A 27056-nucleotide genomic window follows, 5' to 3' on the forward strand; every position below is an offset into this window, starting at 1 on the left:
CTACCGCTGCTGCCAATGAGCCGAGGTGCCGATGGTCCGGGAATATGTAGCCGCTGTGTCGCTGACGTCACTTGTTAATCTTCCTGGGAAGAGGTGACGTAGACGTGCTTCCGAGATCGTTGTAAAAGCGCGGAACCGTCAGCGTGGCTTCTTCAATATGGGTGGAGGGGGGCGGTACCTGGAAAATGCAGGCGACGAATTTTAGCCGTCTGTCGTTTCCGCTACCGCTGCTGCCAATGAGCCGAGGTGCCGATGGTCCGGGAATATGTAGCCGCTGTGTCGCTGACGTCACTTGTTAATCTTCCTGGGAAGAGGTGACGTAGACGTGCTTCCGAGATCGTTGTAAAAGCGCGGAACCGTCAGCGTGGCTTCTTCAATATGGGTGGAGGGGGGCGGTACCTGGAAAATGCAGGCGACGAATTTTAGCCGTCTGTCGTTTCCGCTACCGCTGCTGCCAATGAGCCGAGGTGCCGATGGTCCGGGAATATGTAGCCGCTGTGTCGCTGACGTCACTTGTTAATCTTCCTGGGAAGAGGTGACGTAGACGTGCTTCCGAGATCGTTGTAAAAGCGCGGAACCGTCAGCGTGGCTTCTTCAATATGGGTGGAGGGGGGCGGTACCTGGAAAATGCAGGCGACGAATTTTAGCCGTCTGTCGTTTCCGCTACCGCTGCTGCCAATGAGCCGAGGTGCCGATGGTCCGGGAATATGTAGCCGCTGTGTCGCTGACGTCACTTGTTAATCTTCCTGGGAAGAGGTGACGTAGACGTGCTTCCGAGATCGTTGTAAAAGCGCGGAACCGTCAGCGTGGCTTCTTCAATATGGGTGGAGGGGGGCGGTACCTGGAAAATGCAGGCGACGAATTTTAGCCGTCTGTCGTTTCCGCTACCGCTGCTGCCAATGAGCCGAGGTGCCGATGGTCCGGGAATATGTAGCCGCTGTGTCGCTGACGTCACTTGTTAATCTTCCTGGGAAGAGGTGACGTAGACGTGCTTCCGAGATCGTTGTAAAAGCGCGGAACCGTCAGCGTGGCTTCTTCAATATGGGTGGAGGGGGGCGGTACCTGGAAAATGCAGGCGACGAATTTTAGCCGTCTCTCGTTTCCGCTACCGCTGCTGCCAATGAGCCGAGGTGCCGATGGTCCGGGAATATGTAGCCGCTGTGTCGCTGACGTCACTTGTTAATCTTCCTGGGAAGAGGTGACGTAGACGTGCTTCCGAGATCGTTGTAAAAGCGCGGAACCGTCAGCGTGGCTTCTTCAATATGGGTGGAGGGGGGCGGTACCTGGAAAATGCAGGCGACGAATTTTAGCCGTCTGTCGTTTCCGCTACCGCTGCTGCCAATGAGCCGAGGTGCCGATGGTCCGGGAATATGTAGCCGCTGTGTCGCTGACGTCACTTGTTAATCTTCCTGGGAAGAGGTGACGTAGACGTGCTTCCGAGATCGTTGTAAAAGCGCGGAACCGTCAGCGTGGCTTCTTCAATATGGGTGGAGGGGGGCGGTACCTGGAAAATGCAGGCGACGAATTTTAGCCGTCTGTCGTTTCCGCTACCGCTGCTGCCAATGAGCCGAGGTGCCGATGGTCCGGGAATATGTAGCCGCTGTGTCGCTGACGTCACTTGTTAATCTTCCTGGGAAGAGGTGACGTAGACGTGCTTCCGAGATCGTTGTAAAAGCGCGGAACCGTCAGCGTGGCTTCTTCAATATGGGTGGAGGGGGGCGGTACCTGGAAAATGCAGGCGACGAATTTTAGCCGTCTGTCGTTTCCGCTACCGCTGCTGCCAATGAGCCGAGGTGCCGATGGTCCGGGAATATGTAGCCGCTGTGTCGCTGACGTCACTTGTTAATCTTCCTGGGAAGAGGTGACGTAGACGTGCTTCCGAGATCGTTGTAAAAGCGCGGAACCGTCAGCGTGGCTTCTTCAATATGGGTGGAGGGGGGCGGTACCTGGAAAATGCAGGCGACGAATTTTAGCCGTCTGTCGTTTCCGCTACCGCTGCTGCCAATGTCGTTTCCGCTACCGCTGCTGCCAATGCTGCTACTTTCTGCGTTCAATGATCCCGGCCGCGGCGGTCGAACTTCGATGAAGGCGAAATTCCAGAGGCCCGTGTACTGTGCGATGTCAGTACACGTTAAAGAACCCCGGTGGTCGAAATTTCCGGAGCCCTTCACTACGGCGTCCCTCGTAGCCTGAGCCACTTTGGGACTTAAACCCGCTACAAACTAAACCAAACCATCAAAAACAACCAACGCGAGGAGTGCTTTTTTGCCAGTCGCATGGCGGCTTGCCGCACTGCCATCGGCGGAGTAATACGTACTAATACGCAGAGTGATCTTCGAAAATGTGCGGGTTGCTCGCGAACTGTGAACAACACTTACAACAAAACGCGGTGGCATCCCACAGATCACGCGAAAATGTGTAGATGCATGGATGTCGCGGAAGTGCAAAGCAAAGAGTCCCCGGGTACTTTCAATTCTGTGGGCTTAATTTGCGCCTATATTGTCTGCGATTGAAAGTATTTATTCATTGAAATCCAAAAACAAAATGGTCTGGTTTAACGTCCCAAAGCCACTCTGGCTATGGGACGCTGTAGTGAAGGGCTCCGGAAATTTCGACCACCTGGGGTTCTTTCACGTGCACTGACATCGCACAGTACACGGGCCTCTAGGCTTTCGCCTCCATCGAAATGCGATCGCCGTGGCCGGGATGGAACCCGCCCGTCTTTCGGATCAGCAGCCGAGCACCATAACCACGGCGCCACCACGGCGGGGCGAGAACAAAAATAAAAGCGAAATTCCACAATGCTCTTTGTGCACCTTTAACCCCTTAACGAAAAATGATCACAAGCCGGAAGTCATTTTTGTTATTTGACGAGTTCATTTCGTCCCAGCAACACAATGATTTGAGCTAGTTAGTTGTAGCACGACGTGGTTTACGCAAAAAGCGTATTGGCGCTAAAAGACGAAAACAACACATACAAGACAGGACTGGCTCCAACTTCCAACTCCAAGTTGGTAGTTGGCATCAGTCCTGTGTTGTGTGTGTTGTCTTCGTCTTTTAGCGCCAATACGCTTTTTGCGTAAACCATGCCGTATCGTCATTTGTTTAGTGGCACTCTGTGTCCTGTTTACAGCCAATAGGGTCGTACAACGCATTTTAGTTCGGGTGACAGATGGCGTTCCGAACACTGAAAAGCAATTTTTGTGCAAATTAGGGAAAATAAAATGTCCGTTACGAGGTTCTCGTACCCACAAGGCCCTCTCTGCACTGTCGCCGGTCGCTGAAAAACACTTGCAAATGAAAGGCAACAATCTTTCGCTGGGATAGACATGAACTCGGAGGGACTTCCCTAGCAAAGAAATGTGAATTGGGACCAGTTTTGCAGCCGATTCTTCGAAAAGTATTTGACACCACTTTCGAGTGTCATTATGTAGTCATATGTGGTCGCACATGACTGACTGCTCCTTTCTCAATCTTTCAGGGCAGCCAATATTTTTTCAACCAGATGCCCCTCCCGGTCGGTTCTTATGCCGTCTTCACACTACAATTCTACACTGGGACCGACAACACGTGAGCATCGAACGCTTGTTATGCCGTTGAACTTGCTGAAAAAAAATCTTCAAATGGGGAAGGTGGAGGGAGCCAGGAAAATTCATGTTTCTCAAAATACGAAGCGCGTGCTGGCTGTGACTGGCGATCCGCCAGCCCGTGAAGGCCAGTGAAATCAGAACGCCGCACCTGCTTCAGCAGTTTCGCATTCCCTGCTTTTTCTTCTGAACACGGGAAATCTTTGTTCTAAAACCTCAGAGAAGAACGGCGAAGTTCCCCTTCAAAACGCAACAGAAATGGCTGTAAATAATTTTATAACTTTGCTTGGATTTTATCTTAATAGAACGTTTATAACTTTTGACAATGGTTTCTACCTGCAGCGTCTTGGTATTTGTATAGGGTCGTGTGTTGCCCCTGTCCTGTGTAATATTTTTCTGTCTTATTTTCACCGTTCCCTCACAAACGTCTTTGACGCCGCCAAAGTTCTAAAAGTGTTTAGATATGTAGACGACTTTTTAGTCCTTTTAAAGGAACAGGATACCATTATCTGCCTTGACTTGACGAATGAGGTTTTAAATGGTTTTAAACTACACGGTAAAGGTTTAACCTTTACGCATGAGGTACCAAAAGATAAGTCTACAGTTTTTAGAAATTAAAATGTTTTTCTCAGAAAAGCATCTGTGTTGGATGTACCATCCCCGAGTTGCGAAAGATCTTATGCCGTATGGTTCAGCACAATCGAGGACAGTGAAGAGAGGCGTTGCTGCAATGTGCATTTAGTCTGCACTCACGAAGTCGTGTCCGCAGAGAATGGGTGAAAGTTTCATAAAACAAGTGTCCCGGTTGGACAATGCAGGCTACCCCTATCCTGACAGCGGTGAGTTAAACTCTCATGCAAAAAAAAAAAGAAAGGAAAAGCGCGCAAAATGGCCCCAAAGGAAGGTACGAAGCCTGTAGTAATACATTACATGCATAAGGTGGTACACAATTTGAAGAAGGTGGCCAATAGGTATTGAGTGCCTATGGTGTCCTCAGCACCTATGAAGTTAGGTCGACTTTGCTCAATCACGGCAAAGTAGAGAACCAGGCCGACCGGATGCGCCAAAAAGCAAGCCCTTTGGTAGATGCGCGAAAGGCGTTGTATATGAGATCCCACTAACATGGGGAAAGGCCTACATTGGCCAAACAGGACATCGCGTGAATGATCGTGCAGGGGAGCATGAGCGCACGTTAACTGACAAGGAAAGTGGCACGAACTTGGCCGAACATTGCCGAAAATGCAGGCCGCGACTGAATGACATCAAGATTCTTGGTGAGGGCAGTAACGCCGTGGCGCGGAATCCTTCTTGGTAAAGAATGCACACAATTGCGTCAGCAATACGTCTCTTACCTTGTATAGAAGCGAGTCAGCTTTGTTAAGATCTGCCTTGTGGGGTAATTATCTTGTGGGGTAATTATCTTGTAAGGTAAGTATCTATCTTGTAGGGCGGGTACACCCACAGGCATGCTGTGGGTGTACCCGCCGCGCGTGCACCTGATCGTCTTATATTTAGAGGTGTCAACTTCTGAATAAACCAGTTGTTGGTTTGCGCTCGTCCTGTCACGTCTTCGCTCTTTGTGTCTCTTCTTTTGCGCATAACCTTTCATGGCATTACAAGCATCAAGCCGAAAAGCTCGACAACATCTCTTGCTGAAGTACATATCAACGCCCGCATGTTCGGGCAATCCAAGGTGTTCATCTTTCAAGATCACCTGCGAAGGATGGTCGTTGCCGCTGCTCGGCTCAAAGCCACTGTAGTGCTAACATTCCGAACGTTGCGTCGTAGTGCAGACGTGTTTTCTGCTCGCATGTTGTATGACATCCCCTTTTATAACGTGTTTACGCAAAAAGCGTACTGGCGCTAAAAGACGAAGACAAAACAAACAACACACAGGACTGGCGCCAACTTCCAACTGAGTTTATTCACAGAAAAAAACCACTTAATAACCACACGGCATGCGAAAAGATAAAGGCAAACTAGATACAAGGGGTGATTAAACAAAGACACACGTGCCAAAAGGACCCAAGCAATGATTATAAAACCGACAAAGACCCACTAAGAAAACTAATCTCTTCATCTGACAGCGACACAGATGGCTTGCTTATGCAGATATGGCTCCTCTGTTTGATGTAATATGCTTCGATTATTTCACGCTCTAGTCTGTCTTCAGACCTTGCAATGAATCTAGTGTTTTCAAACCTAGGACGGCATTTGCAGCTCTTGCAGTGAGTGGCCATGTGGCTACCATAGCCATTTTTTACAGCAATCTTGTGCTGCATCACTCTTTCATTGAAGCACTGACCTGTCTGGCCGATATATTCCTTACCGCAGCTTAGAGGAACAACGTACACAACATCAGCCGTGCATTCAGTGGCGCGAATTCGGTGTTTCTTTTTGCACTGCCTAACCATTCTTGCTTTGTTCAAGGTGCAAACGCGCGACAGCTTGCAGGGAGCAGAAAGCACCACGTTGATCCTATACCTGCTGGCCACTTTCTTCAAGTTGTGCGAAAGCCGATGTATATAGGCAATCACCACCGTCGGTTGTTTTTCTTTATCCTTGTTATTTAGACCCTGCTCACCCTTCAACGTCCGCTTGCGCTTCTTGACCAGGTCCTCACTAATACTAGTGATGAGGTGATCTGGATACCCGGCTTGATGAATGCGTTCAGTTTGCGCATCAAAGCTCTGTGCCATCTCATGCTCACACGATTTATCCAATGCTGCATTCAGGCAAGTCGCAACAATTCCCCGCTTGATTAGCTTGGAATGTGCACTACTAAAAGGCAGTAGCTCTTTGCACGATCTACGGTTGTAGGACCAACAAACACGGCTGCCCTGCTTAAACTCAAGTCTCAAATCAAGAAACTGCAGGCTATTGTTGTGGGGAACTTCATGCGTGAAAAGGAACCCTTTTGATTCATTGATGAAAAAGGTGACTATGTCTTGAAGGATGGCGCTTGGTTTTGAACCGACATGATCGTTCAGCACAATTAGGTAGTCGTCCACATATCTGAATACCCTAACAACGTTAGAGGTCACTAAAAGCCGGTCACTAACACGTTTGTCAAAACGCGATAAATAAATGTCACTCAATATAGGAGCAAGGGATGACCCAATACAAACGCCGTCACGCTGAATATAAAACTGATGATTGAAAAACACTGCAGTCGATGAAAGGTAAAATTCTAAAAGTGTTAAGAAATCATCACAGCTAATACCTGTCTCGTCCTGAAATGACAGTTCGCCTATTAGTGAGGACCTGGTCAAGAAGCGCAAGCGGACGTTGAAGGGTGAACAGGGTCTAAATAATAAGGATAAAGAAAAACAACCGACGGTGGTGATTGCCTATATTCATCGGCTTTCGCACAACTTGAAGAAAGTGGCCAGCAGGTATAGGATCAACGTGGTGCTTTCTGCTCCCTGCAAGCTGTCGCGCGTTTGCACCTCGAACAAAGCAAGAATGGTTAGGCAGTGCAAAAAGCTAGTTAATTAATTGCAAATGCTAGTTAATTAATTGCAAAACAAAAAATTGCCTAAGATCCGCAAGCTGGTTGGTAGATGTATGTAAGTGGTTTCCCTGGCCTACCTCAAATATTTTATTTTTTAACCCTTGGCTAAAGTTAGCGTGGACACCCTGTATATCCCTGTTACAGACACCAGCTCCAGGCGCCATAAGCACTCGCACTTATTAAACGTGTACATGTTTTGGACCGACTGCTTATAGTAAATAGTTAGTTTGTGTAACACACTTCAACACACTACAGCAACGCAAAACTGTTACCCAATTTAAGAAAAAAAGTTAGGAGGATGTCTTCTTCTGCCTTTCTTACTTAAAATTTCTATTCCTCTCTTTTGTCTTGAGTGACTGCAAATGTCAACCTTCTTTTCCCGCATGGTTCTTTTTTGTGAGCTGTGAATGATGTAATGAATGTATATATACTGTCCAATCAGATAATATTCCATGTGCAAAGTACCATGTAGTGCTAAATTGCCATTGATCGCCTTGCTTTCTTAATTAATGTTGTGCAGTATTCTGTGTGGTGCCTTGTATGCTTAGAGGGCCAATCTGATGTCATGACGTGCAATCCCCAGATGAAGGCCTTGTCAGGAGGCACTGTTGTCTCCTTTTGCCATCACTCGTGGACATACTGTATCTCAAATGTATGTCCGAAATGTATGTCCGAAAAACGGCATGTTGACAAAACAGCACAGGGAAAAAACGGCACGGCAACAAAAAAGCACAGGGAAAAAACGGCACGGCGACAAACAGCACAGGGAAAAAACGGCACGGTGACAAAAAAGCACAGGGGAAAACGGCATGGCGACGAAACAGCACAGGGAAAAAACGTCACGGCAACAAACAGCACAAGGAAAAAACGGCACGGCGACAAAAAAGCACAGGGGAAAAACGGCACGGCGACAAAACAGCACAAGGAAAAAACGGCACGGCGACAAACAGCACAGGGAAAAAACGGCACGACGACAAAAGAGCACAGGGGGAAAACGGCACGGCGACGAAATAGCACAGGGAAAAAACAGCACGGCGACAAACGGCACAAGGAAAAAACGGCACGGCGGCAAAAAAGCACAGGGGAAAAACGGCACGGTGACAAAACAGCACAGTGAATAAACGGTACGGCGACAAAACAGCACAGGGAAAAAACGGCACGGCGACAAAACAACACGCCTCACGCCGGAAAAAACGGCACAGCGACAGAAATGCTCAGCGAAAAAACAGCACGACAACAGAAGAGCGATGGTAAAAAACAGCACGACCACAGAACAACACATCGGAGTGCGGTGCAGTGCTGCTGGATGGGTGAACAATTACCCGCAAAAGAATGGTAAATCGCAACACATACGGCCGCAACATTTAGAGTTAGCGAGTGTTCGTTTCACATACTCAGTAAGGAACAGGGTAGATTCGCGACCTTCAATATCCATTTTTTTTCTGGCGGGCAATAGAATGAATAACGCTGAAGAAGTTCTTGAGGGATCGAATCTGCGGGTTGACCACCATGACGCTGAATGCTGGCAAATATGTCCGACGTAGGGCTCTGAGTGTACCACAAGTTGTTATTCTTCAAAACTCTCGCTTTGGGCAGTTTAATCTTCAGCAATTTAGTTTGGAGCGACCTACAGGGCCTTTGTGCACAGAAAATACGCAGTACGCGATACTTACTTTTAAAGATGGCAGGATTGCCCAAGCCGATATTTTCAGATCTTTTTGGTGTTTAACCAGTGCGCTGCACAACAGTTGTCTGGGTCTGAACGGCGGCTACTTTACTGTGCGAAATGGGCTACACAACTGACCTGAAAGTTTATACACCAGCGTGCATTTGCTTAGTGCAATTTTACATTGAAGGTTTTTTTTTTTCACTTCGAAGAGAATTATCTGGAAACATCAATTTTCGCAACATTTGACCAAAGATACTTTTTTCGCTTAGAAGAAAGTTTCATTAAAACATCAGTTTTCGGCAAATTTGATCCTTTTGCTAACGAAACACCAGAAACACCTAACAAACACAAACCTAACTTAACAAACACAGGTGTAAGTCCACTGAAGCTGGGGTGCAGAATAAATGCAGGTAATTTTTTTTGACAGGATGTTTATTGCCCACTCTGTCTTTAAGAACGGGAAGGTCAAGTAAATACAAATAACAAGAATAACGAATCGGTAATATACTACGTTTGCTTCGGTAACGACACCAAGAAAAGCTGGTCATACTATTATACCGGTGGGATGGCTCTAGCCCTGGTAGTAGTAGTAGTAGTAGTAGTTAGCTATGTCTGACCTAACAAACACAGGTGGGAGTCCGCTGAAACATAGTTGTAGAATGAATGCAGGGAATTTCGTTTCACAGAAAGTTTATGCCCACTCTGGCTTGAAGACTGGGAGGATCAAGCAAAAAAAAACGGAGCGTCTAGCGTTCCGTCCAGACGGAACATTTGCTGCTGCTGCAGTTCCGTCCAGACGAAATATTTACTGCAGCTAGAGTTCCGTCCATACAATAGACAGTTTTCGTTTCCCGTACGTAGAAGCTTCAAGTAAGTAGAGCGCTTACGGGTCACCAGTGCGCATACGCAGAACGTGAAGTGCCTGCGTGGGTCGCACGGACGTACGTGAGATTCGGATATTTGCGTTCCGGCCTTCACGTTGCTTGCTTGCATACGTGGCGTTGGCAAGATGGCGGCGCCCTGCCCGCCCGCTTCACAACGATAACAGCTTCGTCGCTAATCCCTCGACGTGATATCGTGCTGTAAACAGCTGTATTTGCCTTCAGTTGGTCCATTCTTGCTCTCGCATGAAGTTTTAGGTTACAACTAGCTTTTGTTTTCCAGATATAAATCCGTTTCAGCAGCTCCTAAGCCTGACGGAGAAGCGTTTGTGTTCGTCATAGCAACGAGTGGGCCGACGGTCTCGCGAGACCACGCGAAGCTCAAAACCTCGCGGGATATTGCGAGACCCTCGGCACAGTCAGCGGGAAAAGCAAAACGGTGCACGTTTCGACTCCATACGCACACGTCGTCAGCATGAGTGGTACACCAGGGCGCCTTCGCTTCTCGAAAAGCAATGCATTAAATATGCCGCGGGACGTAAAGGAATGCAGTCCCTTTGAAGATAACATGCAACATACAGGTCGGTGGAATGAAATCGCTCAACGTTTGTCAGAAGAAAGGGGGAAAGTATTTACCGCCCGCACTGTGGCTTGGCCTAGCTCCGCTCCAAGCAGCTCGACTAAACAAAATTAGTTTTCTTTATCTGTACTGGATGGCGCGGCACACATGCTAGCGCATTTCTTAGGTTTTATGGCAGATCTACACAGTTTGCATCTCGTACCTGTAGCTAAAACTGTACGAAGCGACACGAGCGTACGCTGCGTAGACTGCTCACGGTTACGTGCGTGAACGTACTACTTACGTAGAACTAAAACTGTCTAATGTCCGTACAGTCCATACTATACAAAATGGATGATTTCTACCCACATAAAGCATTTCTTTGTCTCTTGAATAACCAGTTGACAAAGCTGTATCCAGATGTTCTCTCTACGCATGTATACAGAACCAAAATATCTGTCTGCGTACCGCGTTCATTTACATCCTCGAAGGTATAACTTCCGTGCATGCATACAGGATCGGGAAAATGACACTGTTAGAAGCGGGGTGCAGAAACTTTTCGCGAAGTGATGTGAAGCCCTGTCGCTGTTTGTGCTGCAAGATGACGTAGCGCGAAAAAGACTAAGACGTACACAAAGGGTCAACAAGCATTATGCAAAAGCACCTACAAACCCAAGCCAAAACTTGTTCTACTGCCATTTCTCTCTGACCGCTTGGAAAATAAAATGATGCAGCAGAATATCCTGTCACACATTAGGTGGAACAGGATTGCCACTTTTTTAAATGGACGTGCAAAAGTCTGCAAGTAAACTGGTTTCCCAATCCCTAACGCCAGCTTTAATGCCGTCTTGACATAACTCATGTGAGATAATGCTGGAAGGAAATGTATGGTGTCAGATACAGTTCCGTCTGGACGGAACCCTATCGCTACAAGCAGTTCCATCTGGACGGAACTTAAGCGCAAATTGTAGTTCCGTCCGGACGGAACTCTAGCGCAAATCGTAGTTCCGTCTGGACGGAACTCCAGCCACAGCAAAAAAAAAAATAACCATAACGAATCGGTAATACAGCACGTTAGCTTCGGTAACGACAACAAAAAAAGCTGGAGATAATTATACCGCTGCGACGGCTGCAGTCCTGGTAGTTGTAGTAGTAGCTATAGCTATGGCCGCTGGAGAGCGGGAAAGGGCTATGACACGTCAAAGAGTGAAATAAAGCGAGTGACGCCATGCATGCTGCCTAGCCATTGAAAAAGCAAGCGGCTGCGTGCGGCGGCACGTAGTGCATCAAAAGGAGCCAAGGAAACCGAACACAGCAAATAAAACAAGATAAGCTACCAGGAACATTTGACCGCAGAGCAGATTCCAGGGCCATTTGATATCTCAGTTGCCCAGGTTCTTACATAATGCAGGAAGAAACTAGACCACTGAAGCCAAGCAAGCATGCACTACACGACCACTAGTTCTGCCATATGCACCGTTCAAGCAATGCTATTCCTCAAGGAATGAGCCTGCCCTGTTTCTTGATCAACCAGCGAAACGAGCGCTCCCTATAGACCAGAATATTGAGCCTCTCCTGGGCGCGGCCATTTTGCGCCGACTGGCGCGCCGCGGTGCGGGCGTTTCTTTGGGGACTGCGGGGCTGCGGCAGTTCCGCGGCCGCGCCTGCATATAGCCGCGCTTCGGGCGCTAAAAAAACATTGTCGAACATATTTCCGCTGCGTGGCTGTGTTGCAGGAAGTATTAACGTTATCTAAGCGATAACATTGACGCGTTTTAATGACATTTAGTTTGACATTCAGGTTAATTGTGCCGGCGCATAGAACGCGCGCATAGAACGTGCTCCACCGCAAAGAAACTTTTTGTTCAATATCAAGCATTAGGCGTGCGGCTAGCATGCAGTTCCAATTCCCATGCGCTCTTATTCCTTCCTGCCGGCCGGCCACAAAGCCCCCCCCCCCCCCCTTTCCACAAACAGGGCTTTCTTGTCGCCGTGCCAGTTTATCAACACATTACCGCTGTGAGCTCAACTGAGTCGCAGCGTCAACAGAAAACACATTTTGTCATGGTTTATGCAACCTGGTGCATAAAAACGTACTTTAGCTTAATTTATCAAAGCCTGAATAGATATGAGCAGCTAATCCAGCTTTCACTAATTCTGAGGTCCGAAGTCGCGTTATTTTATTCAGGAGCTCTCGCCGCGTGTGAGAGCGTTGCGTAGCCGTTTGGCTAAGTGTGGAAAATATAATGAAATCGCGCATAGTATTTTCATATGAATAAGGTAGATACCGCACCGCTGCGGTGGCTCAGTGCTGACGGCTCTCGGCTCTGGCCCAAAAGACGCGGGTTCGATCCCGGCCGCGGCGGCCGAATTTCGATGGAGGCGAAATTCTAGAGGCCCGTGTACTGTGCGATGTCAGTGCACGTTAAAGAACCCCAAGTGGTCGAAATTTCCGGAGCCCTTCACTACGGCGTCCCTCATAGCCTGAGTAGCTTTGGGACGTAAAACCTTAATAAACCAAACCAAACTAGTGTTGATACCAACAGCAGAAAGATACTATAGATAAACCTTTACCCCCCACATCCTTCTGACATGAGTGCGGAAAAAGCAGCTGAAATCGGTAGCGGTCGTGCTTACAATCCTGTGCATGAAATGTGTTTAATGGGAACAAGAGCAAGCTCAGCGCAAGGATGCCGAACACATACTGGTGATCGAAAACACGCGCTCCGTCGGGACAACCTTCCGTCTGCAGCTCGCCTATCCAGTTACTACTCCACTGAGTCAAATCAATAGATCTACATTCTGATGCATAAAATTATCATAGATGATATCGCACGTAAAAGGCGACAACAAACGACACGACAGCGCAGAAATCTGCTTAGAAGTGCCGGTTTCCAGTCCGTACACTACCTGGTCGACTACCCTCGGATGTCACGTTAACGAGTAACTGCGCACAAGATAACCGCAGTACTGTCTGGAAGAGGGAAAATGTGAGTAGTGACGCACATCACACACCCTCATACGTTAGCTGATGGAGCACAACAACGGCAGAAGCGAATATGTATACGTGCGTTCTACGCGCGGCGCCGGCGCGACCCGCAGTCCCTCGGGTCGCGCGCGCCGACAGATGGCGACTGGTGTCGAGAGTAGGAGCGCGCCCGTAGCATGCATGCGAGGGTAAAAAAATCTGGTCTACAAAGGTCCCTGTCGCATGTGTGGAGATTTACCGTTTGCTGTTATGGATAGTTCACCCCTCCAGCAGCGCTGCACCGTACTACGCCGAGCTGTTTTGCCGTCGTGCTGTTTTTTATGCGAAGCATATTACTAGAGCTACACTACAGCCCGTCGAGCGCAGCGGTGGAGCTACCATTGACCTTTAGCGTGACCACGTGACAACATGACGTCACAGAAGAGGAGAGATGGGCTGCCGTCTCGCGCGGTCGGCCGCGGCGGTGGAGGCTCCACATCAGAGGCGCTGCAGCTGACCACGTGACGCTACAGCAGCGGTATAAAGCTGAGCTTGCCTCGCTCTCCGGGCACTTACGAGGCGACCAGGAGTTGGGATGCCGCCTAGAAGCAGGGCTGATTTGAACGAGAAGCGAAAGCTTCAGCGTGCCACAGAGACCGATGAAGAGCGGGATGAACGTCAACCAAGGAAAGCCATGTATTACCAAGCCAAGCCATCAATATGCTTCGCATCTGACTACGCTTAACCTTAGCTAAGCCTCAACCATCTTTTTTTTGTCTGCGCTCTTCTGTCGTCCTGCTCTTTTTCGCTTTGCTTCATCGCACAAAGTGAAGACATGCAACTAGTTCTGTTACTAGTGGCATGCCTTCACTTTGTGCGGTGAAGGGATATCAGTTGTTTTGATTTGTTCCTACGTTATCCTGCCATTCTGTTTTGTTGATATGAGCAGCTGCTGTGTATAAGCGACTGATCGGTCAATAAAATGCCAGAGCAGTTAGTCAGCGCTCTTTCCTGTCACTCTTCTTTTGTCAGTCTGTGCTGTGAACCCCTTTCAGTACGCACCAACTAGCCTGCAAAAACGTTCTCGAACGGTGATCTGTCCTCGCTCCTTGCTTAGTGACTTAAAGAATCGGTAACAATTCGATTAACGTTTCCCGCAGATATGTGAAGGTAGGACCATATAAAAAACTGAACGCTTCACATCAGTCTGGCGTGTAAAGGTTTAGAATTGCCGAATGCCAACCATAGGAGCTCTTAATAAGGCAAAAAGTTGATTTTCCTCAATAAACTCAGTTTGTAGTAGGCATTGATTCTATCCACCCTGTATTTTTGTGTTCGTGTCCTTTGCGCCGTTCAAATTTATAAGGGCCTTTCCTAGACGTCAGTCTTCTGTCATTTTTATTATCTGCTGTATTTTGAACAAGTTTCGGACTGCTTTGCGCAGCTTCCTGTAGCTGAATCTACACTGTAACACTTCTCATTTTGGCTTATTTGCTTATTCCAGTTCCAAAAACATTACAAAACATTATAGTTGGGCATTACAAAAGAAAATAATCGGATCAAAAATCTAGTAATTACATCCTAGAACAGGAGACACATACATTGCAACATAATGCTTTTTCAGTTCCGAAAACAGACGTGAGCTCTCTTCGATGCTAGTCTACTGTGTGTATGAATTGGTCGAGTAGTACTGGAAGACTGTGAGCCAGAGATTGATGTTTGTAAAATGCACGGAAACGTGGAATTTCTTATACATCCAGATTTCTAATGGTAGTATTTCGGTGCTGTAAACCAGCCAATGAGGCTATGTGGTTAGTAACTGTAGGGGAGGATGAACAGAATATTTTTGGTAAGGGGAATTCATAAATGTGTTTTACAGGAAGTATTTCAATTAACCTAGAAATATTTCAGTGATCTTTGACAACTAACATGATGACTGATTCAATTTACTGTCTTTTTGATGACCACGCAAAAGGCGATTTTGTTCGGGTCAGAATCTCCTGATTAGTGCTGCGTAGAAGATGACGATGCTAGACGCGCGCTAGGCATATACACGAAAGGGACGATTTTGCTAGTCTCTGGACGTCCAGATTAGCGCTTTCGCATTAAAAAAGAAAAATGATGCTGTGTTGCAGGAAAAGTGGGGCTGACTGAACTGTTTCTCGAATCGGTTCAGAGCGGCTGCTTTCCTGTTCGGGTCCAGTATGGCGAAAAAATTCGCCATGCGAGAAAAGTTCGGTTCGATTTTGGGTCCGCGCAAATATACAGGCTCGATTCCGATTCGACACCGTAGCCGTGGTAAGTATCCTATGAGAAAACCGCTCGCATGTTCGCGCGATCCGATGTTACGGACATCTTTGAGTCTCGTTGGGCGCAACGGTTTACTGTCCGCGTTCTTTACGCATTGTAGTCATGGTTACCAGCCCAACTACGTCCCCTGCAATACAAAGGGGCTCTTACATATATGCTTGCAGTTAACCCTCTCCTGTGCCAGCCACGGCCACCTAATCCCAGCAACCTTCTTAACTGCATCCGCTCATACGACTCTCAGACGCCCCTTGCTACGCTTCCCGTCTCTTGCATTCCACTGCATTACCCTAAGCGAGCATCGGTTATCTTGCCATCGCATTGCATGTCCTGCCCATTTCTTCTTCTGGGTGTGCATTGCTTTAGCAGTTTATTTCTGCGTTGTTTAGAACGTCTTCTTACTATTTCTCTACATTTTGCTCATTTCTGCTTTCGTTTTGCGAGTTTTTAAACTGTCTGCCCCCCTGGGAGCAATTTCTTCACTTAGATGTATTTTGTTATTTCAGGTTCAAAATCGAACTGACCTCCGAAAGGGAGACCGTATCGCACACCTACACGCAGATTAGTTTGAAAAGTGACGCAGTGTTCACAGTGTTTGTGCGCAACGTCCCGAGTGGATGGCTGATCCACACCAGCTTTGATAACACAGCTCAGCTGATGCCTCGAGGGGACGACTCCGACCTTTTGGCGCCTGTATTCCCAAATACTACGATTAGGAGAGTTTGTTGCGTGAGTATCTGCTGGGTGGTAAGGCCGGAATACATTATTAAGCCGAAAGCCTTTAATGTCTCATCGTTATCGAAAGAAGTTTGTCGACAGAAGGTTGTCAGCAGAGGTGTCACGCTTTTTCTAGTCAGACCAGAAAATAAATCTTTGTGCATGATGGGATTCGAACCACCATCTTTTCGTTCTGCAGCCGAGCGTGCTAATGGCTACGCTACTTCCTGCCAACGCATATGTAGTTCTCCTTGTCTAGGACGCTGGAGAGTGTTTGCAGAAAGACGTCGAATCAGACGGATGCTTCCCAAACGCCCTCCAGTGTCTCTAGTATTTCAGATTCACAAACAATTGTGTACTTAATTAACATCTTACCCACACATCAGCGACACGAGCAGCAAGACCGCGCTAAACGCTTTCGCCTCACCGCACTTTTGGTCAACAAAGTGGCCCCCCTGAAATTTTTCTGTTAAGCGCCTAAAAGCCGCCTAGTTCAAACCGTGTTGACCAAAATATCCCTGTACTAAAATATGTCCTCCTGCAGCACCGTTCTTTAAACAAATAATTGGCTGTTATGAACCAGGGAAGCAGGAATGGCGGTGGAGTTCGTCATTCATGATCGGGAGGCATATTCTACCGAACGCTTCAATGTATTTCAGTGTCACGCAAAATATTTTCTGTGCATCTTGTCTCCGGGTCGCGGATAGCATCGCCAGTCCCAGCAAGAGAGCTTTCTATGTCTGCACAGCGCCAAAAGAATAACTGAAGAGAGCAGAAGAGCTGACTGGGCTTTGCCTTTCACTAGAGGGTGGCAGAATCCTTATCATAATTACCATGAAAGTTTGCTTTTTATGTAAAGTACAAATATACAGTTAAGTTTTGAATAGCTCAAATAAATAACGTTTATAAGAAGTGTTGTGGTTTTAATTGCGTTCTTTGTTATAGCCTTTAGCAAAAAATATTTATAAATCATTAGAAATATAACCTGAATTTCATCACCCAAGATGCACTTTGCGCGGTGATATGTTTTTAACCCTTGCGCAGTGAAAATATAGTTGGTAAATAATATATGAATAGAACATAGAACATTGGTTGGCTGATAATTTAGAAAAGCAAATAAAATCATTTAGGCGTGATAAAAACGCTAGTAAAGATAGCGACATCGTACAGCTTTACTCCTTCGGAATAAATTGATATAAAGTTCATTTCAATTGCCCATGGCGAACCAGATAAAACTTGGCATAAGAGAAGAAAAATATTCAGCGCAAAAACCGCACTGACGACAGAAGAAAGACAAACACAAGAGCTCAAGAAAGACCACACAATTCAGCGCTTGCGTTTGTCTTTCTTCTGTCGTCCTTGTTTTCTGCGCTGCATAGTTTTTTTTTCCTCTTCTGTGCTGAACCAACTAGCCAAAATTGCCACCCTTCATAAGAAACGTTTGGCAAGGCAAAGAGGCTGTATTTGTAAAATCACAGGCGGAGATAGAGAGACTTCGAGTCCGTGTCCACTTATTGAGTCGTGGGAAATCGGGACATTCTGAAGATGTCAGACGAAAGAGCGCGAAACAAGTTTTTAAAATAATAGCAAAATGGCGGCAGTTTAAAACCTGCTTGTGAATTGCGATCGCGTAAAGTGAAACGTTATTTCGAAGCGACTATCAAAATATGCATTATTTTGTACTTTGGGATCGTTTTAAGCGCGCATATTTTGCGGTGATATCGTTTGAAGTATACTTAATAAGAGAAACTGCTTTTCTGAAAATCCATTTTTCGCTATTTCTGTGTTCTCAAGTGTCGCATCATTTAATCCAAATGTTAATGTCGTGTCCGGTCGCTGTGTTGAATGCAGCGAAAGACGCACACGGTACTTTTAGACTTCGTTTATTTAAAGCCGATGAGGGTGCGACCAGCGTCGACCGAGGCAGGAGCCGAACTGGCCGCCCGAAGAAAGGAGGGAGTGGAGAAGCGTCCACGGGAGGGAGTGGCTTCCCAGAACAGGAGGAGGGTGCGGGGGCGCACCGTGGGGGGGCATCCGGCGACAGCGTGCGACGAGGGGCAAGCGGTCGTTAGGAGGAGGATTGAGTGGTCGTTAGGAGGAGGATGCGAGTGGTCGTTAGGAGGGGGCGCACACACACAAAAGCAATAAGGGGACACAACACTTCCTTCCCCCTTAGAAAGTTGCCTGGTATCGTGCAGGGGGTCGGCGCTCACGCGTGGAGGCGCGCTGGCTTTGTGCGCTCGGGGGAGAAACACTTGTAGGCTGGCTGTTGTTCGCTGTGTCTCCTAGGTCTGTCCTGGGCGAAGTCTCTTCTTCCTGGAAGAGGTGCCAGGCTATGTGGGAAGATGGTGCACGTGTTCTCTCCGCTGGCGGACAGCCCTCAGACGGCGTCGTAAATCTACGCAGCTGGTTGAGATGTCGGCGTGCTACTGTGCCATGTATGTTGACGAGCCAAGAGCGCAGGCCTATGCGTCTGACAATTGTAGCTTCCTCCCAGCGTGGCTTTTTCAGAAACTGTCGGGCGAGGACGCGCTGCCCCTCATTAAGCGTGCCGCAGCGCGGCGTCTCTGCCTTTGGCTCGGGGAGGATGGCTGTGAGCTGGGTTCGCCTTTCACGCTCGAACATCATTTTCGAGGGGGTCTCGCCTGTTGTGCTCTGAACCGTCGTGTGCTGCTTGAAGAGAAAGCGCGCAAGGCGGCGCTGCAGCGAGCCTGTCTGATCTCTTTCAAGGGCGCGTTTTAGCTCGGCTACGTAGCGCTCGGCTTGTCCGTTTGTCGCTGGGTGGTAGGGGGCCGATGTAACTGATGAGATCCCGTTGTCGCGATAAAACTTGAGGATATCCGCAGACACAAACGGTGTTCCGTTGTCCGACACTACCTTGCGCGGCAGGCCGAACGTTGCAAATAGTGATCGGAGGTTGTCAATGACTGCTGCCGAAGTCGTCTGTCCCATTTGCCTTATCTCAAGCCACTTTGTGTAGGCATCTACGACCACAAGGAAAGTGCAGCCCTCAATTGGTCCTGCAAAATCAATGTGCAGTGTGTGCCATGGTGTGTCTGGCTTTTCCCATTCTGGGACAGGAGCTTTCGGCGGGGCGCTCCGGCTGCTCTGGCAAGGCTTGCATTCTCGCACCACTGTTTCGATGTCGTTGTCAATGCCAGGCCACCACATGTAGCTTCTGGCACACTTTTTCATTGCAACGATGCCCCGATGTCCGGCGTGGATGAGAGACATAGCTTGTGCGCGTAGTTCTCTCGGCATCACAACTCGGGACCCAAATATGATGCAGCCGCGATGGGTGCTCAACTCTGTAGCTCGCCTGCGGTAAGCGTCGAAGTTGTCCCCTTTGAGTTTATGCACGTTGCCTTGTTGAACAGCTGTGTAAACTAGCCGGAGAGCTGCGCACTTCTGCGTAGATGCTGCAACTGTGCCTGCTGTAAGCGGAGGTTCTGGCAGTGCTTCGAACATCAGAACGTCTCCTGGTGGAAATGGTTCGTCAACAGTTGCGTCTAGTGGCAGACGGCTTAGCGCATCGGCGTTTTGATGTTTACCGCATATCATCACGCCTAGTGGAGAAAACCAGTTTCTCCCTAGAAGGCTTGATCCTGTGCCCTTCACAACAAGCAGAGGTAGCGTATGGGTCTGGCCGTTGTAGTTAACCTGCACGTTGGCAGAGCCCAATAGTGGCAGATTCTGTCCTGACCACGTTCGCAGGTGCGTGTCGTCTTGTTGCAGGGCGGGTGCGTCAGATGGCCATGAAGTTCGGAACGTGTCCTCACTGATCAGAGTACAGGCTGCGCCGGAGTCCACCTCGAACTTAATCAGCTGGTGATGTACGCTTACTTCTGTAAAAATCTTCGGTCGCGTGCCGAGATTCATGGTGTTCAGGTCGTACAACACAGATGGTGTTGCTGATGTTGCTCCATGGAGATCAGATAGCGGCGTATTCTCTGAGGCGTTGACGCTGTGATTAGGCTGGGAAGGTGACTTTATCTTGGCAAGTCTCCGTTTCGTAATGCATGCTCTTTCGATATGCCCTCGCTTGTGGCAAAAATTACACGTGGCTGACTGGAATCGACATCCCTGGGGGTTGTGTTGGTCGTCACACCGCCAGCAGCGTTGTGCCTTTTTGACCGATTTTACAACAACAGAAGGCTTGCGCACCTGGTTGCTTGTCTGGTGTACCGGCTCGGTGTTCCGGCGAATCCCTCTCTGCTGGTGACCGGCGCTCTCCACTCGAACGGCGATGTCGTAAGCTTTGCTGAATGTGAGGTCCTTCTCCGCGAACAGGCGCTGCTGCAGTGACTCGTCACTCAGTCCGCACACAAATCTGTCGCGTAACATCACGTCCAAGGGAAGCATGGTGGTGTTAGCAGAAGAAGCTGCGTCTCCCTCCTGCCCGGTAGCTGTTGTCGACAGCGTTCCAAAATTGCAGTCGGCAGCGAGCTTCTTGAGCGCGGCTATGTAGGCGCTCACAGTTTCTCCTCCCAGTTGATCTCGTCGTTGGAAGCGAGCGCGGCTGTAGACCTCGGATGGCCTTGGGTCGTAGTGCTTTTGCAGCGCTTTTACGATGTCGTCGTAAGACACTGCCGCTGGTGTGCTTGGCTGAATAAGGGCGCAGACAGTATCGTAGGTCTGCTCCCCGCACAGCGTCAGCAGGTTGGCCCTCTTCAAGGCTGGGTCTGTGATGTTGTTAGCTTCAAAGTAGAACTGAAGGCGTCCAACCCACGATGACCACGATGAGCCGTTGAATTCTGGTATCTGATTGGGAAACCCTCGCGTAGCCATGGCTTGTCAATAGCGTTGCGTAGCGCGGGTCGAATCCACTTTCTCGTCGCCACTGTCGTGTCCGGTCGCTGTGTTGAATGCAGCGAAAGACGCACACGGTACTTTTAGACTTCGTTTATTTAAAGCCGATGAGGGTGCGACCAGCGTCGACCGAGGCAGGAGCCGAACTGGCCGCCCGAAGAAAGGAGGGAGTGGAGAAGCGTCCACGGGAGGGAGTGTCTTCCCAGAACAGGAGGAGGGTGCGGGGGCGCACCGTGGGGGGGCATCCGGCGACAGCGTGCGACGAGGGGCAAGCGGTCGTTAGGAGGAGGATTGAGTGGTCGTTAGGAGGAGGATGCGAGTGGTCGTTAGGAGGGGGCGCACACACACAAAAGCAATAAGGAGACACAACAGTTAATGAAAATAGAGCACATACACAGGGTGTTTGAAATCATGCTTTGACAATTTGGGGGCACAAACATTGAGCAGATTACGAATGCCGCTTTTGCACGTTGGTTACGATAATAGCCGTGCAAAAAAATTGAGAATATCATTGACGCCGTCAGTCTAATAATGCCATAAATCAAAATGTTATTTATTCACTCCAGTCAGCGTCCACATTTGCAATGGAAACTTGCAGGTGGTTTTACGGAGTAGAACTTTCTTACGATCCTCGTGTCTGAAACATCCACGTTGAAATTTCAACTCAGCCCGCGCAATTATGCATATTCGCGGTGGTGACCGGGGATTACCTGTACAGTAGTGCGATGCAGCGGCTGTGTACTGCGTTTTTAAGATTTCTTGAGCCGAAAACGAAAGAAAATGACTTTTAAGCTTCTCACTTGGCTTGACGACGTCGCGAGAAGAAACACCGCATGTAACAGCTGCGTCACACCGGGCAGATGTTACGCGCCGATCCTCGCTGTCTTGCGTGCAGAAATGCGCTGACTGAACCTAATGTTTACTTACGAATACCCGAGAACACAACCGTAGTAGAAGTATTTTATACATGGTTTTGTCCGTAGTTTTTTTCTTCTGGCAACACTGCCATTGAGCCCCCGGACACTTCCTGTTTGACCGAAATCTGGGGCGTCACCTGCGCCAGCACGTTATCAAACACTGCGAAAAATGCTTCGCTTGCCGCGATGCCCTATCAAAATCTCTGCACCAGCGCTTTTCCAATCGCCGCTTGACACGCCGCGTCTGCACCAGCGCAAACCTTACCAAAAGACGCGCCATTGATACCGGAACTGCTTTTAGGCCAATATCACCATCAGCACCCATGTTTGTTTATAAACATGAAAACGTTGTATTATACGGAGCAGTTTACGACAAGATATGTATCAGCAGCGCGAACACAAAAAACAGGAAGGAGGAGACGATACTACAGAGTGCTGATACTATCAGAGCGCTACAGAGCACTCTGTACTATCTTCTCCTCCTTCCTGTTTTTTGTGTTCGCGCTGCTGACACGTATGGATCGCAACCAGCTAGCCCGGCAGATGGTGTTATTCAATTACGACAAGAGCAGTAAGCGAATCGATCTGCAATCTTGTAGTATTAACCACATTATTTGGGTGAATGTGTTGTAAGCGTTCTAAATATATTGTAAGCTAACCACAGTTTCGTTTACGGACTTTTCGCATCATTTTTCTAATAACTGTGAGAATTCGTCCATGCTTCTGGCACACATGAGGCGCAGATGTATGACGTAAACGGGTTTGCCAGCTTTGCTAGCAGAGTAACTCTGCCGTCTTTCAACAGGTTTGCTGCTGCTTGATCCTCTTCTGCCATCTAGGCTCTCTGCAATCTTGCATGCTTTGTCAAGCATCCTTACTTCCTCTTTAGTTGGATCTGAAATTAGTATTTCGACAGTGGCAGTCTGTTTCACTTGTGTATCAACCAGAGTTTAATTTTTAGATGGCGCTTGCTCCTAATAGCGCCATGATTGTTTTCGCTACGCCATAAATCTCAATCGAGTAATCTTGTCTTCCTCATTGGCTTGAGCATTGCGAAGAATGTCACGAGAGGGAGGAATGCGGCGGCAGAAGACGTCATTCCGATGCTGCTGGCAGTAGCCCTTCAAGGTGCATTTGTTGAAAGACGCCTCGTCACCTGTCGGCGGGCTGAGGCAGGGGATCGCCGGAAACCGGCTGCGAAAACAGGCGGCACCTGATGAACGTAGTTATTTATTTGTCTGGGTGTACTGCAGCCTAATATTCTGACACAAGCAAAAAGGGCTTCAGTACGCATACAGAAAAAAAAGCACACGACGCGAGAATGGAAAAAAATAACACAAGAAAAACACAGTTCGGGAAAGAAGATTAAATTTATTTATTCATACTACCGGCACGGGCCAAAACAAGAGTTGCAGATTTGCCAATACATATCTTTCACAAAACTATTGCATGTGAAAAAAAAATTAAAGGGGCACTTTGTTGACCTAAAGTGCGATGAGGCGAAAGCCTGTAGCGCGGTGTTGATGCTTGTGTGACTGATGTGTGGTTAAGATGTTAATTAAGTACACAATTGTTTGTGAGCCTTAAATGCTGGAGACACTGAAGTGCTTTTGGGAGGCATCCGTCTGATTCGACGCCTTTCTGCAAACACTCTCCAGCGTCCTAGACAAGGAGGACTACATAGGCGTTGGCAGGAAGTATCGGAGCCATTAGAACGCTCGGCTGTGGAACCGAAGGACGGTGGTTCGTATCCCATCGTGCACAAAATGTCTTTTTTTCTGGTCTGACTAGAAAAAGTGTGACGCCTCTCCTCACAACCTTCTGCTGACAACCTTCTGTCAACAACAATGAGACATTAAAGGCTTTCGCCTTAATACGAACTCTTTGAACATTTGCAATTCTTGCACGTCACTGACAGCAGGTGATATTACAAAAAGTTGTGAGAAATAAATGTGCAAACAGAAACGAATATTTTAAAAGTTCACAAATCATCAGTAGCAGTAGTGCAGTGTGAAAAGAAAGACGTACGCGTGGCCGAAATAACAAAGTACAAAACAATTTTAATTAAGAGCAGGTCCAACTGGCAAAAGTTAACGAAACAGAGAAGCAATGTACACTGATCACTTAGAGTTTACATGTAATAAGGCTAGTATACAAAACAATTTTATGCACTCGTAGAATATTCCCGTAGTGCGCCTTTAAAGCCCTTAGCCTCAGAATCTATAACTTCATTGGGTAGTTTGTTCCAGTCATCCATTTTCCTCACGAGAAAAGAATGATGAAAAGAATCTGTCCTGTATGTCAGTGCTTTGGTATGTTTAGAGTGTTTTGTCCTTGACTGGATGGAGCTGTCTGCTATAACGTACTTACCTTCCGAGGTTTACTTTGTAATAGCCACGTAAAATATGATAGAAGAACGCAGCCTAATTGTGTTGCATGTTGTTCTTATCATTTTCTTAATGAACCTAAGAGCTTTGTCTGCGCGCGTTCGCATTTCAAAATATTCTGCTCAGTGTATGGCTCCCAAACGGGGCTATGACAATATTCAGACAATATTATGACAGTAGAGTTCATGGAAGCATTAAAGGCAACAACACATCTCGCACATGACAGGAATGAGATTACATGACAAAACTCTTTTTGCAACGTGACTGGATGAATTAAGCATGAAAAAATTGCATTTTAAGTCTTCAGTAAAATCATTAGATCTAAAAATGTTAGGGAACAAACAATTATATTCTCTGTCTGTGCATGAGAAAAACTATTCAAATTATTTAGTGGTACCATATTTCAATGATTTAGTGATTCCTTATCGGCAATCCATGAATGGCCAGGTATCCACTTGAGAGTGCCCATGACTGGGCGTCGCGAGAAGGAGACATCGTCGATGTCGTCCTAGAGGCCGACAGGGATGGTACCATTTTGTATGGAGCGCAGCGGTATCTGAGAGTCTGTATATATGATGCAGTAATTTGCGTGGTGAAATTGTGTAAATATCTGTATACAGTGCACGATGAGGGTGATCTCAGGTGTGGTGATGCTGCGGGGATCGCGGAACGGCCCACATATCTGAATGATGTACAGTCTAGAGCACTTCAGAGCCGCACAGCGGAAAAAAAATTCTAATCATGGTTCAGATTCCCCGTCACTCGAGTGAAATCGTTGTTCGTGAAACTGAGTGTCTGCTGTAATATTCCGCCTCCCAGCACCACAGAGCGCCTCTAAGAAAGGCTCTCAGAGAAGATACTACGGCATTTTGTCCACCCACTGTGCCTTAAAAGCACTCACATAAGCGCTAAAGAAAGGAGTCGTTTTGTTTCATTTAGAGGAGGCCAGAGCACTTTCACCCTCGTCGTGCAACAAAACATGTTTGAGCAACAGGATTTTGGATGAAGCGAGAGCTCGACAGTTTTTTTTTTCTTCATCAAAACCAATACATCAGAACTTGATTGGACCCATAGCCAGCTCGGCTAGTGAAATGTCCAAATAGAAGATATTCACAAAAGAAATGGCAAACATTCAAGCTACATGTACAAAGAGACGTGAGATACTACAATCGCGGCATTGCAAATATGTAAAGCGCATACATTTTCTGAAAAACAAACATATTCGGAAATGTACAAAACCAAGCACAAACGTATTTAGTCCCATAGCTCTGGACAGACAAGAAAAATGTTTTCCAATAAGGCCAAAAAATTATGTTTGAGCTTGATGTCATCGGAAATCTCATTCCATATCTGAGCACCATTGTACTCTAAAAGCCTTTGACCGTAAGTGTTGCTACAAGGCGGTAGGTTAAATCTATTATTAGTGGCGGCTCTTGTTTGTCTCAGCGGCGATCTGAACAGTGTAAAAGGAAATGGATCATTACTTCTTATTACTGTGTTTATTATTTCAGCTATCTTTAGTTTGTATGCAACTGATACCGGTAATATTCGCAGTTCTTGAAAGACTGGTCGGCTAGGGTCAGTTGCCTTTGCGAAGGTTATGGTACGAACAGCACGTTTCAGCAAGCGTAAAATTGATTCTAAATACGTTTTATAGGTACCACCCCATGTCTCTAGGCAGTAACATTAGTGACTGTGGACAAACGCGAAGTACAACATGCGTAAAATCGGTGCACGAAAACATTCCCTCGTCCATAATAAAATATGACAGCCATAAGCTAATTCACAGCAAACATTTTTAATTTCTTGCTTCCAATGCATGTCCGATTCAAAGACTACACCCAAGTACTTGGTGTAGGACACAATAAGCAAATACGTACCGTTTAAGGTTAGAAATAAATTATCACAGCTAATATGCTTTTTCTTTGAGTGAACAAAGTATACTTTGTTTTCTCGGTGTTAAGTGTGAGCCGATTGTTTACGAACCACTGCGAAATCTTACTAAGTTCCTCGCTAATTTTGCCCTCCAAATGCTCTAATGCATCTCCTGTAAAAAATAGCGCAGTGTCATCAGCGTATATAACAGCTTCAGAAAAGTTCAGATGCTGACAGGGATGGTACCATTTTGTATGGAGCGGAGCGGTGTCTGAGAGTCTGTAAATACGGTGGAGTAGTTTGTGTGGTGAAACTGTGCAAATATCTGTATACAGTGCACGATGAGGGTGATCTCAAGTGCGGTGATGCTACGGGGATCGCGGAAACGAAAGGAATTAGCGAGGAAGACAACCGTGACGTTTTACTTAAGCGGTCCGTGGGGAAACGGAGACGAAGGCGAAATGGCCAGGAGAGAGCGCGACGTGGACGAGCATTGCTCCTTTTGTTTCTGATGCTTTGTCTATTTTTTTTCGACAGGTATGCGGACTAAGAACCTGAATGAGAAGCACCTACCAGTGAGCTGAATTTAATAAACTGCTTGTGACGAGTGCATCAACAATGTACTCACAAAACTGAATCTTTCATTTTTTTTCTCTCAGAGTGTTTGTAAAGCTCACATTTTATCCCGTCGTCGAGGAAATGCGTAGCCCCTTCTACTGGGCGACTCATACATTGTGGAAGTCGCACTTTGGTCTTGAAGAAGCTCTGTAATCAACCACATTTTTATGACGCATTCCAATCAGCAATCCGGAACAGCTCTCCGAATCCGAGAAAGAGCAAAAGATGCCTTTCAGTCTATTGGGAAC

General features: G+C 47.4%; 1 protein-coding gene across 1 annotated transcript in view; it reads left to right on the plus strand.

Moving 5' to 3' along the window:
* LOC149367335 (uncharacterized) overlaps nucleotides 1-26822 on the plus strand; it is an 89161-nt gene extending 62339 nt beyond the window's left edge. The window contains exons 6-8 of the mRNA XM_089573689.1: nucleotides 3482-3570; nucleotides 15992-16214; nucleotides 26728-26822. Of these exons, the coding sequence (XP_089429815.1) occupies nucleotides 3482-3570; nucleotides 15992-16214; nucleotides 26728-26748 (333 nt within the window). The 3' untranslated portion in view covers nucleotides 26749-26822. The remainder of the gene's footprint in view (nucleotides 1-3481; nucleotides 3571-15991; nucleotides 16215-26727) is intronic.
* The last annotated feature ends 234 nt before the right edge of the window (nucleotides 26823-27056 follow it).

This window comes from Amblyomma mixtum, chromosome 1 (assembly GCF_055824585.1).
Source record: "Amblyomma mixtum isolate Tamu chromosome 1, ASM5582458v1, whole genome shotgun sequence".
Lineage (NCBI taxonomy): Eukaryota > Metazoa > Arthropoda > Arachnida > Ixodida > Ixodidae > Amblyomma > Amblyomma mixtum.